This window comes from Narcine bancroftii, chromosome 6 (assembly GCF_036971445.1).
Source record: "Narcine bancroftii isolate sNarBan1 chromosome 6, sNarBan1.hap1, whole genome shotgun sequence".
Classification (NCBI taxonomy): domain Eukaryota; kingdom Metazoa; phylum Chordata; class Chondrichthyes; order Torpediniformes; family Narcinidae; genus Narcine; species Narcine bancroftii.
The window spans coordinates 232,923,441-232,939,025 of record NC_091474.1 but is presented as its reverse complement, the minus strand read 5'-3'; the positions used below and the strand labels follow the sequence as shown (position 1 = coordinate 232,939,025).

The 15,585-nt window shown below is 48.3% G+C and overlaps 1 protein-coding gene across 1 annotated transcript in view; it reads right to left on the bottom strand.

Annotated features, from left to right (window-relative positions):
• LOC138737376 (fibulin-7) overlaps window positions 1-12,376 on the bottom strand; it is a 39,117-nt gene extending 26,741 nt beyond the window's left edge. Inside the window, exons 1-3 of the mRNA XM_069888122.1 lie at window positions 12,296-12,376; window positions 11,861-12,020; window positions 2,876-3,049 (exon numbers count right to left, since the gene is read on the bottom strand). Of these exons, the coding sequence (XP_069744223.1) occupies window positions 2,876-3,049; window positions 11,861-12,020; window positions 12,296-12,376 (415 nt within the window). The remainder of the gene's footprint in view (window positions 1-2,875; window positions 3,050-11,860; window positions 12,021-12,295) is intronic.
• Window positions 12,377-15,585: the final 3,209 nt, after the last annotated feature.

The following is a 15,585-nucleotide window of genomic DNA, read 5'->3' as shown; positions in this document are numbered from 1 at the left end:
GGAGCTGAGAATGAAATGCTCTGATGGGAACTGGTTATTGAATCATCAGATGGAACAAATGGGCAGTGGTAGTGGTGAACAAATACTTCAACAGCGACGGGAAAGGAGCGGCAGAGATCACATTGGTGGGTCAATTAGTCACACTTGGCAAATCATGGACGATTGCTTGTGCTGGGCACGCAGTAAAGTATGGGCACTTATGAAATTCAGTTGTTGACGGCAATCGCGCCACCCTCTAAATTTAGACATACAGCACGGTAACCGTCCCTTCTCGCCCACGAGCCTGTGCCACCCAATTAACCTACAACCCCTGTACATTTTTGAAGGGTAGGAGGAAGCTGGAGCACCTGGAGGAAACCCATGCAGACATGGAGAGAACGTACAAACTCCTTACAGACAGCGCGGGATTAGAACCCAGCTCACTGGCATGATAATAGCCTTGTGCTAACCGCTGTGCTCACCATGCCACCATTTTATTACAACCTCATGTAAAGCTCTGGTTCAAATGTAGCTGGTGGACAACATTTAGAGCAGAGCTTCAGAAAGGAAAGACGGACTTCAGAGAGGGTATTGAATTGTTCGCTGTCACGTGCACTGAGATACGGTAAACAGCTTGGTTGGCTAACTCACACAACAGGGTTATGCAAGAATAGATAATAAAGAAACAATTGAACAACAGTGTAGGAAGTCATGTTACAATCAGTGAAATAGTGCAGGGGAGAGAGAAAATCACTAAAACCTTTTGTATGGATGCCGCAGAGTAAGTCAGACCTAGAAGGGTTAAAGCACAACTTCATCAAGTTGCATACACTAGTGTTGTATTCCTTAGAGTGCGTGAGACTAAGAGGGTGACCTCAGACACTCTAAGGGGGTGACGTCAGCCACTCTAAGGGGGTGACGTCAGCCACTCTAAGGGGGTGACCTCAGCCACTCTAAGGGGGTGACCTCAGCCACTCTAAGGGGGTGACCTCAGCCACTCCAAGGGGGTGACCGCAGACACTCTAAGGGGGTGATCGCAGACATTCTAAGGGGGTGACCTCAGACACTCTAAGGGAGTGACCGCAGACACTCTAATCACCAGCCTGGACCTCTCTTCCCAGCTCAGGCCAGGGATCAAAAGAAAAAATAAAATTGAGATGGCTGGATCTTGTTAGGTTCGAGTACAGGAGTATTAGTGGGTACATAAATGCAGATTAGCCTTGATCTAAAGGGACAAAGTAAGAACGCAGAGGGACTGAAAGACCCAGTCACGGGATAGTTAGTCCTAATTGTCCGTCTGCATTCATCCGCAACATTGCAGTGCAGTTCCATACTGTTTCTTAAGGAATTCTCCTCCCAGCAGCATGGGCTCAAACAGACAAGCGTTGAACTCTGCACAGGCAGTTGCACAGAGGTCTCTCAGGCCATCCATCAGTGCACCATCCACCCAGAGCTACCCTGCCCATGCCAGACGAGGGGCGGGGGCCATCAATAGCATGCCTGGAATAGCTCTGGACCGTTAGACTATGAAGTTATTTAATGAAACGTCTGAAGGCATTAACCCAATGCTACTTCCGAAATCCATCGAGGCTTGGCAGCTGCAGGATGGCTGCGTTACTGGCGCAAGTGAGTGCAGGTAGTCTGGCGCCGGCAGAGCCTGCCTGGTGAGAAGCTCTGTCTGCGATGTGTATCATGAAGCTGAGCGAAGAGAGGCCAGGTGTTCCCAGGTTGGGAATGGAATGCAAAACTGGCTTAATTTAAACCTGCAAACATTACGTTGCCTTTGATCAGGATGGCTTTATGTGACAATGAACATCAAACCAACTTCATTATTCAAATCTTCAATCATCCAGGGGCTAGTATTCCACAGCTTTATTGAAGAGGTTGGTGCAAGTACAAGACTCATCCAGCCACCATTCCTCACTGATCCCCATAATCATTACCCCCCCCATCATTCTCATTGCCGTCAGCCCCTCTCCACCATCCCCATCACCCCTCTGTCCACGAACCCCCCCATCCCCATCACATGCTCTCCACCATCCCCGTCACCTCCTCTCCACCATCCCTCATCCCCACCCTCCCCTTCTCCACCATCCCCATCATCTCCTCTCCACCATCAACCAGAAACCCCTCTCCACCATCCCCCTCTGTCTCCCCCTCTCCACCATCCCCCCTCCACCATCTCCAATCATCCTCTCTCCACCATTCCCCCTCCACCATCTCCCATCAACCCCCTTTCTACCTCCCCTCTTATTCCCATCCTCCATTCTCCAACATCCCCCATAATCACCCCCTCTCCACCATACCCCACACCCAATTCCCCACCACCATCACCCAACAATCACCACCATCACCCTCCAATACCCAACACTCCCACCCACCACCTCTCCCTCCTCATCAACTACATCCAACCCCTACCGTCACCCTCCCACTACCACTGCCCAACCTTTACCCCATCTAACCCTGACCATTACCTCCATTCTCCCATCATTTCCATCACCTTCATCCAACCCCCACTATCTCCACCACCACTACCTATCACTCCTCCAAACCTTCACCCATTCCAACCCCCACAATCAACCTTCAACACCTTCAGCACCCTAATACCCTCCAAAAACCCCACCCCATCACTTTCTCCCCATCCCTCCACAATCACCACTCCCATCTCCCTCCACCCTCATGTCACCCCTTTATCACCATTCGCGCTCCACCACTACTGTCAGCCTTTCACATTTGAGAAGAATCTCTCAGGATAACCTTGTCACTGCTGTGGACCAGTCTTGTCCCAAAGCAGACAGAGATGATCCACCTGCATCCAGCTCTTTCTTTCCTCAGTTAACCAAATGATTGGAGGTAAAATATCAACCACCAAGGGTGATCGTGCAGGAAGAGTTACCTGTGCAGTTCGCACTCCTCCCAGTCCATCGACCACTGGGTTGACAAACCCTGGTGCTGGAGCCACTGAGCTGATATCCTGGATGGCAGATGAAGTGCACTTCATGATCCGTGCCGTACTTGGAGCCAAACTTCTTGCCATACCTGGGCGCCTCCAGTGAAGGGCACGATATCACTGAGTTAAATAGAGAGGGCAAGGGTCTCAGCAGAGTTTATATCCCTCACGCGGCAACACCTGCTTAAATTAAGGGACTTGGTGATTATCACTTGCCGTAAGAAATAGGAACAGGGCTCAGCCTTCTGTCCCGTTGAGCCTGCTCCGCCATTCAGTAAGACCATAGCTGATCGGGCCATGGACTCAGCTCCTCCTACCAGCTTTTTCTCCATAACCACCAATTCCCTGACAATGCAAAAATCTGTCTCACCGTGTCTTAAAACACATTTAATGAGGCAGCCTCTACAGCTTCCTCGGGCAGAGAATTCCACAGCTTCACTAGGCTCCTCGTTTCCGCCTTAAATCTACTCCCCCGAATCTTGACTCTCTGCAGGTCTGCGATGGAAGAGGTCAAATGGTTTTCAAGAGCGAATTGTCACTTGAAGGAAAGAAATTTTCGGGGCAATGGAGGCAGAATATAGGGAAATGGCACTGAAGAGGCTGCTTAACAATCAGAATCAGATTTACTGTCAGGTGTCATGAAATTCGTTGTTTTGCGACAGCAGTATTGTGCATTACAGGTCCTATAAATGACAATTCCATAAATACAAGATTTAAAAAAAATTAGTGGCTGGCATAGATTCAATAGCTGAATGCCCCCCCCCCCCACCTTCTGTACCCCAACAATTGTGTGATTTCATTTAAATAACCTTTGAGGCTTTAAGAATGACCTCAAATCAGTTGGGATATTATTTAAACTGGAAAATGATGAGATGGATTGAACACACAGTTTTGAAGTGGGAGTTGTGCCTTCAAACTGAAATGGGAAAACCTTGTAGTTCCAACCCAATATAGAATGCGATATTTTTTACACCTGTTTGGGGTGGATTAGTTAATTTAAATAGCTATGCTGTTTAACTAGCTACTGGTGGATTTAAACAGTGTCTTAATCCCACAGGTGTCAGTGCACTAATCACAGGCTGACCTGATGTGGATGAAGGTTATCACTTCCTTGCCTCTGGTCAAAACCGCGGGATCCCCGATTATCTGCTGAACACCACCGTGGCAATACTGGGTAGCATTGCAGTGCAGTGGTTGGCCTTGCAACTCCAGGAAGCCGGATTCAATGCTGACCTCAGCTGCCATCTAGAGCTTGAATTCCTTCCCTGTAAACAGGTGGGTTTCCTACAATGTTGTGCTAGTAGATTAATTACTCCTCACTCTCAATCAACGGCAAAGGGAATCAAAGGGGAGTTGATGGATAGAAATTCCTGACTATAGAAATTCCTTTGTATTTCTGTTCCAAGCAGACACCTAAGTTGTGCCCTCTTGTCCTAGACTCTTCCACCATGGGAAACAACCTTTCTACATCTACTATGTCTATGCTTTTCAGTTTTCATTCTCCTAAATTCCGAGTGTAGTCCAAGAGCAGTCAAATGCTCCTCAAATGATAATCTTTTCATTCCCAGAATTTAATGGACACAACCCAGGACATCAGAGACAAAACCCTCCCCACTATTGAGCACATCTACAGGGAACGCTGCCGTCGGAGAGCAGCAGCGATCATCAAAGACCCTCACCACCCAGCCCCTGCTCTTTTCTCATCAGGAAAGAGGTGTAGGTGCCTCAAGACTCGAACAACCAGGTTCAGGAACAGCAGCTACCCCTCCACCATCAGACTCCTCAACGACCAACTCAATCAGGGACTCATTTAAGGACTCTTACTTGTGCACTTTATTGATTTTCTTTTTGTTCTCTCAGTTTTGCACAGTCAGTTTGTTTACAGTTCTTGGTTTGTTTACAAGTTTACGCTGTGTACATTATTTTTTGCACTACTATTTAGTGGTAATTCTGCCGTGCCTGCAGAGAAATGAATCTCAGGGTTGTATGTGATGTCATCTATGTACTGACAAGAAATCTGAAATCTCATCTGAACCCTCTCCAATGTCACCATGTCCTTTTTTAAAATGAGGAGCCCAAACCTGCTCATAATACTCCAGGTGAGTGAGGTCTCACCAGAGCCTGATAAAGCCCTGCTCTCGTTCCTCTTGAAATGAATGCATTTGCCTTCATCATTGACTAAAATGTGCAAGCTTACCTTCATTCTATCCTGCACGAGGACTCCCAGGCCCCTTTGCATCTGAGTATTTACAATTTTCTCCCCATTGAGAAAATAGTCTGCCTGTTTATTTTTTTTCTACCAAAGTACACGACCATACATTTTCCAACACTGTATTGCATTTGCCCCTTGTCTGTCCACAATCTATCTACGTCCTTCTGTAGCCTCCCTGTTTCCTCAACATTACCTGTTCCTCCACCCCAATCTTCATATCATCCGCAAACGTGGCCACAAAGCCATTCATTCCATAATCCAAATCATTAATGGACAACATAAAGAAAAGTGGCCCCCAAAACCGACCCCTGTGGAACACCACTAGCGACTGGCTGACAATCAGAATAGGATCCTTGTATTCCAACTCTGCTTCCTGCCAAACAGCCAATGCTCTACCCATGCTAGTAGCTTCCTGTTATCCCATGGACTCTTATCTTTTTAAATAGCCTTGTCAAAGACCTTCTGAAAATCACATTGCGCAACATTCACTGCATCTCCTTTATCCAGCCTGCTTGTCACTTCTTCAAATAATTCTAATCTGGTTGTCAAGCAAGATTTTCGCTTCAGCAAACTATGCCGGCTTTAGCTCATCTTGTCATGTGTGTCTAAGTACTCTTGGACCTCATCCCTGACGACCGACTCCAACATCTTCCCAACCGCTGACATCAGGCTAACCGGTCTGTAATTTCCTTGCTGCTGCCTCCCTCCCTTCCTGAATAGTGGGGTGACATTTGCAATTTTCCAGTCCTCTGGGACCATGCCAGAACCTATTGATTCCTGAAAGGTCATTACCAATGCCTCCACAATCTATACCTCTACACCTTTCAGTACCCAAGGGTGTAATCCATCTGGTCCGGGAAATGTATCCACCCTTGGACCATTCAGCTTTCTGAGCACCTTTTCCCTTGAAATAGTAATTGCACTCACATCCCTTCCCTGATACCCTTTGACATCCGGCACACTGCTTTCATCTTCCACAGTGAGGACTGATGCAAAATACTCATTCAGTTCCTCTGCCCATCTCGTCTCCCATTATTATTTCTCCAGCTTCGTTTTCCCGTCGTCCTCTTCCTACCCTTACCACTCTTCGACTCTTTATTGCAGTCTACTTGAAGAAGCTTTTCGTATTCTCTTTGAAATTATTCACTAGCCTACTTTCATACTTCATATTTTCCCTCCTTATGAGTTTTTTAGTGGCCTTCTGCAAGTTTTTAAAAACTTCCCAGTCCTCTACCTTCCCATTAATTTTTGCTTCCTTATCTGCCATCCCTTTTGCTTTCATGTTTGCTTTGACTTCCCTCGTCACCCACAGTTGTGACCCTTTCTTTGGTCTGTATTTATCCCGCACCTTCCTCATTTCTTGCAGAAACCCCATCCATTGCTGCTCTGCTGTCTTCCCAACTATTACCCTCATGGCCAGTTCCTCTCTCATGTCTCTGTAACTCCACTGAAATCTAACCTTGGGTTCTCTTTGTCAAATCTCATTTCGAACTCAATCTGAAATCGGAATTGGAATCATATTGTGATCACTGCCCCCTAATGGTTCCTTTACTCTCAGCTCTCATCACCACCATGCCCAATCCAGTAGAGCCGATCCCCGAGTGGGCCTGTCAACAAGCTGCTCTAAAAAGCCATCTCGTGGGCATTCTATAAATTCTCTCCCCTGAGATCCAGTCCCAACCTTGTTTTCCCAATCTACTTGCATGTTAAAATACCCTGTGATTATCATAACGTTGCCTTTTTGATGTTTCTTCATTTCCTGTTGTAATTTGTCATCCACATTCTGGCTCCTGTTTTGGAGGTCTGTATGTAAATGCCAACGTTTCTAACCTTGCCACTTCTTAACTCAATCCACAATGATTCTACTTCTTCTAATCCTATGTTACCTCTTTCTAATAATTTAATGTTATTCCTAACCAACAGAGCCACACCACCCCTCTGCTTACCTGCCTCTCCTTTCGACACACTGTGTATCCTTGGACATTGAACTCCCAATGGTACCTATACATTAGCCATGACTCCGCGATGGCCACAACATCATGCCTGCCAATCTGCTGTACAACAAGGTCATCCACTTTATTTCTTATGCGACATGCATTTAAATACAAAATCTTTAGTCCTGTATTTGTTACTTTTTTTGACTCTGCGTTCCTGTTGCTTTTCAACTGCAATTTTCCCCATGCCTGTCCTTCCACACAAGCTCCCGACCGGCTGTCCCTCCTTGTGCGCCAACCGCTGCTTCCCCTGCCTCTTCACTTTGGTTCCCACCCTCCTCCCCCTGACAATCTAGTTTAAACCACTCCCCCCCAACCAACTGCATTAGCAAACCTCGCTGCCAGGATATTGGTTCCTCTCGAGTTCAGATGCAACTCGCCCCACTTGTACAGGTCACCCCTTCCCCAGAATAGGGACACAAGGCGCCACAAGCTGGGAAGGCCAGAACTTGAAACCCTGCCCCCTGCACCATCTCTTCGGGCCTGCACTATCTTCCTGTTCTGACCTTCCCCAGCTTATGGCACCGGGCGTAATCCAGCGATCACCACCTTGGAGGTCCTGCTCTTCAGCCTCTTTCCTAACTCCACGAAATTACTTTGCAGGACCTCTACCCCACTCCTCCCTATGTCATTGGTATCAATATGTATCATAACCTCTGGCTGCTCTTTAAAAATATTTGGCACCTAATGAGACATTCTAAACCCCATTGCACTGGCCCATATCTGTGAAAGCAGATGTGGTCAAGCAATCATTAGGACGTCTTTGAGCTCCCCCCCATACCCCACCTTTTTATTCAGGTTTCTGCCTAGTTTTCAACATTCCCAACGAAAGGATCATGCCCAAAACATCTGACTGCATTTTACTTCCTATGGATTCAAGATCCCTCTTTTGTCATGTAATAAAACAGGGGTAATATTACACAAAATTATAGATTTGGCATGAGCAGAAATTGCTGGGCATCTCTTACATTCAGAGAAAGAGAAACAAAAGATAGTTCTCCCCCAATCCCCCCCCCGCACCCGAACCACCAAGAATTCGCCTCCAGCACTCCTGCAGCCCAAATCATCGGCCAGCCGAGCTGCAGATCTGAACCTCCAACACAATTAGGAAGTCTTCAGCACCCTCTCAATTCCTGGTTCCGATAGCTGGCACCCCTTCAGCCAATCTCCAGGAGTCCGTAGCCTGGTGTGAGTCCTTGCCTCGAGTCTGCCACCTGTGTGTTCTACATCTGCAGAGCTCCTCACTGGTTCGGTGCTGTGGTTACTGTCCCGGGTCATCTCCTCTGCTTCTACTTCTCAAGCGGGGGGGTGGGGCTGGGTGGTCTCCCCCATTTCTGGTGCCCTGCAGCAGACTGGTGCTTCCCCCGAATCTGCAATCCTTCGAGGATCCTGCCGAACAGAGGTGCCAGAGGATGCAGAACATAAAACGTAGGATGCTTCTCCAACCCTTTTGCTCACTGCACTTAGACCCCAGCATCTGCAGATTTTCTTGACCATTGAACATGTCGGGACACTAATTCAAGACACCACAACCAAGAAGGCTGTGAATAACTCAAGCATTTGAGTGTTTGATAAACTCGATGATCCCTTGGTTACCCTTTAGAGGTACAGACCCACCTCAAAAAAATTTGGCTGCATCCAGCACACAGTATCTTTGACCTACTATTGTCAAGGCTGGGAAATAGCTTCTTCCCTGTTAGGCTGTAAGGTTGATGAAGAGTATCCTATAACTGAATCAATCATCCCAAAATATTTATTTAAAATTATACCTTCACGTACATATGTCATTATTATGTGCTGTGTATTGTGTGCGTATGTGTGTGGAATATTGTTTCATCGGGTTGTATAATAAACTTGAATGTTAATAAACGTGAACTTTAAACTACAGAGAGGTTGTCCAAGGGATGGACAGGACAAGGGGGAACACTTTTGATTCACATACTATCCCTTGCATTAGCTGCTGTGAAGAACACTAAGTTCCTTGGTGTGCATATTATGGATGATCTCCTCATTAGCCAGGAAGGCACAGCAGCGATGACATCTTCTAAGGAACTTGAGGCAGGGCTTCCTGCCCCTACTCTTAACAACTTACAGCAGGACCATCATTGAGTGTGTCCTGTCTGGCTGCATCATTGTGTGGTATGGTAGCTGCAAGGAATTAAGTCGCAAGACCAGACAGAGGATTATAAGAAGCTCTGAGAAGATCATTGGGGTCTGATATTTGCCAGGAGTGTTGTGTACAGAGGGCCTGAAACACAGTTGAGGATTCCGAGCATTCATCCGACAGCAGTGGTTCTCAACCTTTCTCTTTCTACTTACATACCACTTTAAGTTGCCATCGGTGCTCTGTGATTAGGAAGGGATTGCTTAAGCTGGGATGTGAGTGGGAAGAGAAGGTTGAGACCCACTGCTCTAGACCCAATTGTTACTGAAATATTTTGCTTGAGAAAAATTGTCATTGGTCCATTTCCTTTGAAGTTATGAAACCAACAAGGTCGGGTCAGATACAGCAATGAGCTCTCTGAACCCTTCTCCATTAATAATGGCGTGAAGCAAGGCTGCGTTCTCGCACCAACCCTCTTTTCAATCTTCTTCAGCATGATGCTGAACCAAGCCATGAAAGACCTCAACAATGAAGATGCTGTTTACATCCGGTACCGCACGGATGGCAGTCTCTTCAATCTGAGGTGCCTGCAAGCTCACACCAAGACACAAGAGAAACTTGTCCGTGAACTACTCTTTGCAGACGATGCCGCTTTAGTTGCCCATTCAGAGCCAGCTCTACAGCGCTTGACGTCCTGCTTTGCGGAAACTGCCAAAATGTTTGGCCTGGAAGTCAGCCTGAAGAAAACTGAGGTCCTCCATCAGCCAGCTCTCCACCATGACTACCAGCCCCCCCACATCTCCATCGGGCACACAAAACTCAAAACGGTCAACCAGTTTACCTATCTCGGCTGCACCATTTCATCAGATGCAAGGATCGACAATGAAATAGACAACAGACTATAAAGACTACACAAAAGAGTCTGGAAAAACAACCAACTGAAAAACCTCACAAAGATAAGCGTATACAGAGCCATTGTCATACCCACACTCCTGTTTGGCTCCGAATCATGGGTCCTCTACCAGAATCACCTACGGCTCCTAGAACGCTTCCACCAGCGTTGTCTCCGCTCCATCCTCAACATCCATTGGAGCGCTTTCATCCCTAACGTCGAAGTACTCGAGATGGCAGAGGTCGACAGCATCGAGTCCACGCTGCTGAAGATCCACCTGCGCTGGGTGGGTCACGTCTCCAGAATGGAGGACCATCGCCTTCCCAAAATCGTGTTATATGGCAAGCTCTCCACTGGCCACCGTGACAGAGGTGGACCAAAGAAAAGGTACAAGGACTGCCTAAAGAAATCTCTTGGTGCCTGCCACATTGACCACCGCCAGTGGGCTGATATCGCCTCAAACCGTGCATCTTGGCGCCTCACAGTTTGGCGGGCAGCAACCTCCTTTGAAGAAGACCTCAGAGCCCACCTCACTGACAAAAGGCAAAGGAGGAAAAACCCAACACCCAACCCCAACCAACCAATTTTCCCCTGCAACCGCGTCTGCCTGTCCCGCATCGGACTTGTCAGCCACAAACGAGCCTGCAGCTGAAGTGGACATTTACCCCCTCCATAAATCTTCGTCCGCGAAGCCAAGCCAAAGAAAAAAATGAAACCCTGCACATAACGAGTCAATGAGGGACGATTAAAACAGTGGCTTTCAAACTTTTTCTTTCCACCCACATACCACCTTGAGCAATCCCTTACTAATCACAGAGCACGGATGGCATAGGGAATACTTAAAGTGGTATGTGAGTGGAATGAAAAAAGTTGAGAACCACTGTCCTACAGACTCTTTGACCTGATCCATCAGGAAATAGGCACAGGAACATCAGGTCCAGGACAGCCAGAGACAAATAGAGTCATAGAGCATGGGCCCATGCCGACTAAAATTTCCTACCCATACTAGTCCTACCTGCCTGCATTTGGCCCATATCCATTTAAACCCTTCCTATCCATGTATCCGTCCAATTTTTTTCTTGAATGTTGCAACAGTACCTGCCTCAACTACCTTCTCTGGCAGCCTGTCCATACACCCACCAACCTCTGGGTGAAACGATGATCGCCTCAGGTTCCTGTTAAATCTCTCCTCCCTCACCTTAAATCTATGTCCTCTGGTTACCGATTCGCCTACTCTTGGCAAAAGATTCTCTGAGTTTACCTGCTCTATTCCTCTCATGGTTTTGTATGCCTCTATGAGGCCAGCACTCCAAGGAATAAAGCCCTTGTCTGCTCAACCTCTCCCTGTAGCTCAGGCCCCTGAGTCTGGCAACATCCTCATTATGTAATGGTGACATTAAGGTGTATATGGTGCATTTAAAATTTTTTTATTAACCTTGAATTATAATTTATTAACATATTGTGGTAATATTTTGTTTGATATGATGTGTGCGATCTAGGTTCTGTGAATGTACGGAGGTCTGCAGAGATGTTTCGCTTGGTTGCAGATATGACAATGAACTCAAGTTGACTTGGTTGTGAGTTGGAAATGTGTCACCGTTCCTGTGACCAAATCCCGGATATTTGCTCTGTGGCAGCACCTTGGGAGCTCTTTAGAGCCTCAAGAACAGTGGGTCCACTTTTCAAGGCTGGTTCAGATGGCAAAAATGAACATTCAGAAAAGGTGTACCTGTGCGCTGGTTTGCGGTTGGTCTGCTCACCGAGAGCTGCAATGCAGAGAGCTTGGCTTTCATGGCCCGGATTCCATCGGTAAAACGGTTTTCCTGCCCTCTCAGGAACTGATGCATTTGCCGGATAGCGATTAACACCTTCTGCCGGCTCAGGCAACCCTGTTCAATAGAAGAAAGGCAGTGGGTTGGGGATTAATTCTGATGTTAACAGTACCACTGTGTGGTTCTGGGTAGTTGCCAAAGATTTATCTTTTTAAAATAAACATGCACTAGAAGCTCATGTTCATTATGCTCTGACTGTAGATATACAACCAGATGAAACAGTGTTTCTCCTGACCACGATGCACACACGATTCACAGCCTATAATAATCACATATATTAAAAAAACGTATAATATAAAATAAATAGGTGTGGCGACGATGGCCAAGCAAACCAGCTCCGTGTGTTGCGCTGGACCCAATGAATCAAAGATGGCGTCATGCAGGCATCTTTTCTGGTAGCTTGGGACCCACATGCGCGCAGGTGGCACGCTCACATCACAATGTCGCAGTTTCTGGCGCGCAGGGGTGGGAGCTTCGAATGCCTTAAAAGTGGCAGCTCGCAAGTTCTAACGAGCTGGTCTCATTCTTTCACTCAGTCAGCACGCTTGCTACGATGTACCTATACTTTGGAATAATTACCCAATAAATAATAAATATCATCTCCTCACTGGTCAGGAAGGTGCAACAGTGACTGCACTTCCTGAGAAGACTGAACTGGGGAAGGTGACCGGTCACCATCATGTCAACTTTCTACAGGATCTCAACCGAGAGCGTCCTGACCACCTGTGTCACAGTGAGGTGCGGTCGCCGCAGAGAAATGGATCGAAGATCAATCCACAGGACCATAAGAGTGGCAGAGAGGATCACCGGAGTCTCCCTCCACCCCCCTCCCCCCCCCATCAACACGATCTACCAGGATCGTTGTTTGAAGAGGGTGCACAAAATCATTGAGGACCCTTCCACCCCGCACACAGCAACTTTCAGCTGCTCCTGTCGGGTAAGAGATGGAGGAGGATCAGAGCCAGCACCACCAGGCTGAGGAATAGCTTCTTCACCCGGGCAGCGAGAATGCTGTACGACCAAAGGAACTGCTCTCACTAACCATCCGAGACTCTCACATTCATGAAACAATATTTATTTGTATATATGAATTCTTGCCTTGAATGTATATTGTTTGTCTGTATGTGTGTTTGGTCTGGCTGTGTGTCTGCTTGTTTTGCTCTGAGGACCGGGGAATGTTGTTTTGTCAGTTTGTACTTGTACAATCAGATGACGATAAACTTGACTTGATGGAACAAACAATTTAGTGGTATGAAGGATGACTTAGCTCTGAGGTTGCAGGCCATTTATGTTCAACTTCCCAATGCCAGGAGGCTGCCATTTGACTCAAGACCACATCAATTCAAAGCATATTTTCCCTGTAACGTAGGGGTAAAATGAAGCCACATCACCTACTAACAAGCATACCTTTGGTACATGGGAGTAAACCAGGATACTGGTGGAAACACATGGTTGCAGGGAAAATTGGCAAACTCCACATAGCACCAGGGCCTCTCGATTCACACAGCAGGTGGTCGAGGCAGTGGTTTTCAAACTTTTTCTTTCCACCCACATCCCACCTGAAAGCAATCGCTTACTAATCACAGAGCACCTATGGCATAGGAAGGAATACTTAAAGTGGTATGCGAGTGGAAAATTTTTCAAAAACTACTGCACTAGTGCGATGGTCACTAAACATTTGGATGGATGCATGGATAGAATGGGTTTAGAGTGATATGGCCCGAACACAGGCCAGTGTGGCATTTTGGTCAGCGTGGGCAGGTTGGGGACGAGGGGCCCACTTCCACGCTCCAACCACATTCGGACATCTCGGTCCATTTCTTGGGCGCAGGCTGGGGGCGAGGGGCCTGCTTCCATGCTCCAACCACATCTCGGTCCATTTCTTGGGCAAAAGGGCCAGTCGGGGGTTGCGAAGGCGAGATAAACGCCACGTCAGAGGGGGAAGGCCACAAGAGCGAATCCTGGAAAAGGGAGTCAGTCGAAACCTAATTGGTGCTGGCCTGGATGCAGTGGGCTGCATGGAAAACAGACGGAGAAGGCCACTCGGCCCTTCAAGCCCGCATCACCCCTCAAGACTATCCTGACTGATCTGGCTTTCTCTCCCTAGCCCTCAATCCCTTCAGCCAGAAGGACCAAGCTGAAGGGGATGTGAAAGTCGCCATTCAAATGTACCTTTGCCTCCCACCAACACCGACACAGAGTCGCCCACCACACGGGAGGCAAAACCTCCCCCCCCCCCCCCCCCCCACAACAGACATGGACCTGCATTAGGGCCACCCGATTCCAGTGGATCGGACATCAGTGGAACCGGGCAGGGGACAGCTGCTGGACACGTCCCTCGGTACCTGAACCAGCCGGACATGCCGCGGTGACAAGGATCCCAAAGACTGGCAGCCTCTGAGGCTCGTTGATACCGTTAGCACCGGGCGAGAAACGCCACCGCATTCCAGTGCCCGCGGTGCATTGGATGTTGCGAGAGTCTCCGTGACCATGAGACACGAGGCTGCGGTGCCTTCCTTCCTCGGTCTGCGCTCGACCCCGGGAGGGGGGGACCCGCTCTCTCTGCCCGCATGCAACCCCGAGCAGCGACCACTTGCCTGTGCAGCGCCGGTCGGGTAGGGGCAAGTGAGCAGCAGGTAGAGCAGGAGACCGTCTCGCAGTCCGGGAACCATATCTACCCCCGCCGGCCACCCCCCACCTCCCCTCCCCGCCGCACGGCTCGTCCGCTGGCCGCCTTCTCGGAATCCCCGGGCAGGTGGATTCACATGGTCGGCGGGGAGCCGGGCAGGACGCTGCCACCCCGTCCCCTCCTGCAGCCGCGACTGAGTTCTCCAGGCTCGCTGCTGCGGGACGGGTCGGGGTTTCCGTGCCCGTGGATGGCTGGGAACCTGACGAGAGGGATCGTGACCCGCCCACTCGAAACCATGGCAGGGCAGGAGGGATCTCAACAAAAGCACCACCCTGGCTTTCTTTTTGGAGAAAGTATTCCGGGACACCACTTCAAAGCTCGTCCTGAAATGCCAACTCTTGGACAAACTTGGAAAGTGAGTGTGGAACTGGTTTAAAATTCAAAGAAACACGAACATCTTAAAGTTTGCAAGACAGGGATGGGAGACTTTTCCACCCAAGACTTTTAGTCGGATATTTCGACCCTGAGATTCTTTCCCCCCACTGATTGAAAGTGCAAAAAATAATGTAATCATGTAAACAAATAAAAGAACTGAGAATGTAAACAAACTGACTGTGCAAACCAGAGAGAAAAGTAAATTAAGGAAGTAAAAGTCCTTTTAATGAGGGGTCTGATGGTGGAGGGGGAGCAGCTACTCCTGTATCTGGGGCTGCGAGTCCTGTGGCACCGACACCTCTTTCCCGATGGCAGCAGCGAGAACAGGGCGTGTGCTGTGTGGTGCGGGTCCTGGCTGCCCTCCGAAGGCAGCGTTCCCTGTGGATCTTCTCGACGGTGGGGAGGGTTTTGCCCGTGATGTCCTGGGTTGTGTCCATGACCTTTTGGAGGGCTTTATGCTCGGGGGCATTGATGTTCCTATCCCAGACCGTGATGCACACTTTCCATCACACCTCTGTAGAAATTTGCCTGATGTCATACTAAACCTCCGCAAACTCC